The sequence below is a fragment of the Penaeus japonicus genome, unplaced genomic scaffold, assembly GCF_977035675.1.
Source record: "Penaeus japonicus unplaced genomic scaffold, GWHDUDI00000001_assembly GWHDUDI00000009, whole genome shotgun sequence".
Taxonomy (NCBI): Eukaryota; Metazoa; Arthropoda; class Malacostraca; order Decapoda; family Penaeidae; genus Penaeus; species Penaeus japonicus.
This window is the reverse complement of record NW_028234411.1, coordinates 29,064,563-29,069,562: the sequence shown is the minus strand read 5'-3', so window position 1 is coordinate 29,069,562 and position 5,000 is coordinate 29,064,563. Positions and strand designations below refer to the sequence as shown.

Genomic DNA, 5,000 nt, shown 5'->3' with positions numbered 1-5,000 from the left:
CTAAATCTCCTAAGTACATATTCTCCCCTACCAAAGACCTGGATGAGGAAAGGTACCTTGGTACCATACTTTACCTTTCCTTGTAGATAAATAGTCCTTTATCCATAGCAGTAGCTTTCCCTTAACTCCCAAGAGAATTAGTTCATGGAGAAGCTGTTGGAGAAGGTCTGTCAAAAGCACCTTTGAAGTCTATGAAGTATGAAGACTGTGCTTTGCTTTCATTTAGGTACTGTGTGAAACACATTTGTGTTCCTTTCCCTCTCTGGAAACCAAAGATAGATGGATGAATTTGGTCTTTGGTCTGATAAAGAAGGCGAGTGAGAAGGATTCTTTCACAGGTTTTGGAGAGACAAGATGTTAGTGAGATTGGTCGAAATTCGTCTGGGTGTCCTGGTTTTGGAATGGGAATGATGGTTGCCTGTTTTCAGGAGGTAGGCAGAGTGCCTGTAGCATAGGTTAAGTTGAAGAGATCTAGAAGAGGATTTCTTCCCTTTGCCTGTACCTTAGCAAGGAGCCGGGTAATGTCATATGTAATACCATCACCCCCAGGTGCAGTGGATTTGCCAGTTTTGATTACTGCAAGAAGTTCGTCAGTTGTAAATGGTATGTCAGCCTCATCTGTTAATTGACACTGATAGTCAATTTCATTTTTGTGTTTGAATTTGGAAGAGCCCCTGCGTATGGATAATGGGAGATTATCAAGAGAAGAGTCCTCACGCCTTCTATCGAGAAGAGATGAAGCTACTTTTTCTGGATGAGGATGAGGTGTTGCATTGTATGAATTGGCATTAATCTTCTTGATGTCTTTCCACACATTACTCATTGGAGTCGTAGAGTCAATTGATTCTGCCCAGGCATACAAACTCTCTTCTCGTTTTTGAGTAATTATTTAGTTCAGCTTTTTACTAAAGAATACTAGTTCCCTAGCTAAGTAGAGGTTGCTTCCTATGTGCTTGAGCTGACTCACAGCTGACCGTATTATTTTTCAAGAAGCTTAATCTAGGAGTCCTTGTTTACATGTGCACGTTCGTCTTTAGCGGTTGGAGACCTATCCATGTTTTTTTTTTTTTTTTTTTTTTTTTTTTTGGGGGGGGGGGGGTGAAGTTGATTCATAATATTGCCAACTTGTTGACAGAGTGTTTCATTAAAAAGATCAAGATTGATAGGAGTAAAGTCCTCATACCAGCAGGCAATTCTTTTAAATGAATTTGTCATGATATTTAGTGACAATATGATATCGTGAACGTGGGTGGGGTGGGTCTCTTTTTCATAATGGTAGGGTAATACTTAATGCCCAATGATTAAAAATAGGATGACCTCTGAAGTGCTTGGTATATTAGACTGATTTTACAAGGCTACATAATTTAATTTGCCCCTTAGATAATGTCTTTTCTAAGAGACATAACAGATGTACAGGGTCAATTGTGTGTTGAAGATAATATACATTACCGTTTTTGCCAATGGTGCTACCCTCAGAGCCAAGGAGAGGATGGCGAGCATTAAAACTTCCGCATAATAACACAATATCATCATGTATCATATTGCCAGGAGGTTTAGGTACCTCTTCACTATCACATGTGTCACGTTTGCCATCGATCACTTTGGGTGATATGTAATTCTTAATATATATGCCAAGCCTTCTTGTAGAAGGATTGGCCATATTAGGTTTGTCATAATAAGTGTATCCTGCATTTTTTGCATAACGAGCACTAGTTCTGACATTTTGAAGACCTGCGTTTCTGTAAACTGTTAATGTTCCAAGTAATACATTTCGAATAATTACTTGAATCCATCAGTTGTTATTTGACCATTTCCAAGGTCCATTATCGGATGCAAAGCGACGGTTAGGGTGGACTGTAGCCGCTCCAGGAGGGTGAACATCCTTTCCTGGAATTTAGATTGTTGTTTATCTTGTTGCAACGAAGGTGGTGCTGGGGCTGGAGTTGGAACCGGAGGGAGAGTTGATGTGGGCACTGGAATTGGCACTAGAGCTGTTGTTGGTGTTACAGGGGCTTGTGCTCTTGTAACACCTGTTGGTGCTGTGGATGGTACCTGGGATTTACTTGAAGGCATAACCACAGTCTTCTTTGGAAGAGGTGGGAAGTCCTTTACGTCAGTAAGGCAAGGAGCTGGGGTGGCGTTCCTGGCAGGGAGGACTGCTTGCTTCTTCTGATATTTCTTTTTCCTATCCTTCGGACAATATGTGCATAATGCAGAATTCACATTATGCGATTCACGTCTTTCTGAGGGATATTTTGTCCGGAAATCTTGTCTGCGCATTATGCGCTTGTATGGTATCCATTCAGTTTCCATTCCATGAACAGATGTGGACATTGTTCTAGAAGGGGGGCGGGGTCGCCAGAGAACCCGACCTAAGTGTCCTTTAAAAACACACACGTTCACTCTGGTACCCCGTACAGCCTCACGTCTGTGGGTATGCATAGGATTTTCGCTGATGTAGCTTCCATCGTATGTATTGCATATCACTTCCAAACCACAAATAATATGAAAATAGCCATATCACACACTATGGCGTAATTTAGGTGAAGTCTGTGAAGACCTGATTATCAAGGTGACACAGATCCTTGAAGATAGGACACGAGGTCACGATAGAGATCACAATACACGTCCTCATACGTCAGTGCCGCAACGTAGACTGAGAGAGAGAGAGAGAGAGAGAGAGAGAGAGAGAGAGAGAGAGAGAGAGAGAGAGAGAGAGAGAGAGAGAGAGAAAGAGAGAGAGAAAGAGAGAGAGAAAAAGGATAAGCCAGATTTGCGGAGCAGATGCTTAGCCCAAGCTCGTGAGTTTCCACTGTCACCTGGCGGTTACTGACGTAGCTGGGCACTGCGTTGGGTAAGGACCAAGTTCAGATCGAGTCAACACTCGTTGGCACATTCTCTCACGAGTCAGCACACGCTGGCACAGGCGGGCTCGCGTCACTGCATACAAGCCCGGCGTAGCATTTGCTCCGCAAATCTGGCTTATCCTTATGGGATCATCTATACAGAAATGTAGGCTTGAATGATGGGATTTCATGCATTTGTTTTTTTCATGTCTATTGTTTTTTTTAATAGAGTATGGTAATGATAGGGAACAGTAATTCATGTGTAAATATACTTATTAAGTTTTTGATTAACTGATTTGCGCTTCTATTTCATTATTTCTTATGAATCTTTTTTTTATTCCAGTATTTATTTTTAGTACATTAACCAATTATACTCTTTGAACACTTTTCTAGATATTCCTTCATTGTGGTTTCAACTTCCTTGCAGCTAACATTAAAGGACAATTTTCATATTCATATCATGCTTATCTTTAGTTTCAGAAATGAATCATACTTGAGGACACAATGTAAGCATTGTCTACAAACCTTTTGTTGCCATTTTTTATACAATGATAAAGATCTAAACAATGGACTATCCATTTTTTCTTCTTCCTTCATTCACTTCGTTCTATCTTTCACCCAGACATATCCATGCTGAAGAAAATGAAACACAGGAGAGTAAAAGCCAAGGTCAAACTTTTGATTTTATTTACTCTTTTAAAAGTGGTGGTCCATTTTCTACATTATTATCATCCCTTGTCACTTGCACATCCTTGAGTAAGAAAGGGCTTGAGGTTTTCCTGAAAGTTTCAAAATATCTGAAGCTTGGAGAGGTCATATTGTACTTTGGAGTTCAGTTCACATTCTGAACAAATATAAAAAAGTGTTTTATTCACAAGATAAAAGCGAGCAAGAGCATGTGTACGTGTGTGTGTTTGTTTGAAGTGATGTTTGTCTAGCAGTTAATCTTGTTAATTTACGACTGCATCTGCCTGTACTTTAAATCCTGAAGGGTGAACAATAGCACGTCAGAAAAAAGCACACAAAGATAACATGTTCCAAATGTGAAATTGTACATGTCTCTACTATCGAATGTCAGAGTCAAAGTCTCTTATATCACCAATGTTATATAACTATTCACTATTGCTAATGCCTGTAACATAATTCAAAATCTTGCTCCCTTCAGTGGACATGCTACAATGACATATTGAAGTGCTGACTGCAGATAAATAAACAAATTGACAGATCAGTGAGTAACTACAGATATAAAATGGATCTCACTCTACGTTCATAAATACTGATACGAATACTATATCTTGGTAAAGCTATATTATGTCAGACATAAAAAATATCCTGTAAGTGTATCTAAGAAGTATATGACGAAAAAAAGAATGATAACCATGAAAAAAGGTGGGCAGGGATAGAGAAAGAGAGACAGACGCAGACAAAATTAAAGGACAAGAAGCAGGGGCAGAAAAAAACAAAGAACAAGAAGCAGAGCTATAATGAAAGAGAGAGCAACTGAAAAGGAGCGACAGCAAGAGAGAGAGAGAGAGAGAAAGACAAACTTCCAAAAGAAGAGCTTTTCAAAGAAGACTTAATCCTTTGAGAAGATCTACAAGTGAGCAAGTGAGTCCCCGCCAAAGACAGAACATTGGCCGTGAAAACCTAACATTTCAACAAACTACAGTGACAAGTTATCATTATGCCTTGTACAGTATATCATAGTGGCCCGGTCGATACAGGAGGTGGATGATGGGGTCCTTGTCCTCTGGGAAGTCATGCGAGAGGACTGTGGCACCTTCACCTCGGTCCAGGTACATCACTCTCACACCCACTCCCAAGGCAGATGTCAAGGCAACTATGTGAAGGTGGTCGCACTCTCGGTACATTGGTTCAACTTCCTGTCAGAGAGAAGGAAAGCACAGCCAATGTAGAGCAACTGGTGCAATACTGCAATGTAACTATCTGCTTAAAATACAGATAGATAATTTTCTAAATAGAGAACATAAATTATATATATATATATATATATATTATGCGTTTATATTATATATATATATATTATATATATATATATATATATATGTAACACACACACAAAACACACACACACACACACACAACACACACAACACACACCAACATATACATATAATATATATAATATATATA

General features: G+C 39.4%; 1 protein-coding gene across 1 annotated transcript in view; it reads right to left on the bottom strand.

Moving 5' to 3' along the window:
- Window positions 1-3,516: 3,516 nt before the first annotated feature.
- The window catches only part of LOC122261258 (ubiquitin thioesterase otubain-like), a 10,624-nt gene continuing 9,140 nt past the window's right edge, over window positions 3,517-5,000 (bottom strand). The window contains exon 7 of the mRNA XM_043028776.2: window positions 3,517-4,729. Within this exon, the coding sequence (XP_042884710.1) occupies window positions 4,529-4,729 (201 nt within the window). The 3' untranslated portion in view covers window positions 3,517-4,528. The remainder of the gene's footprint in view (window positions 4,730-5,000) is intronic.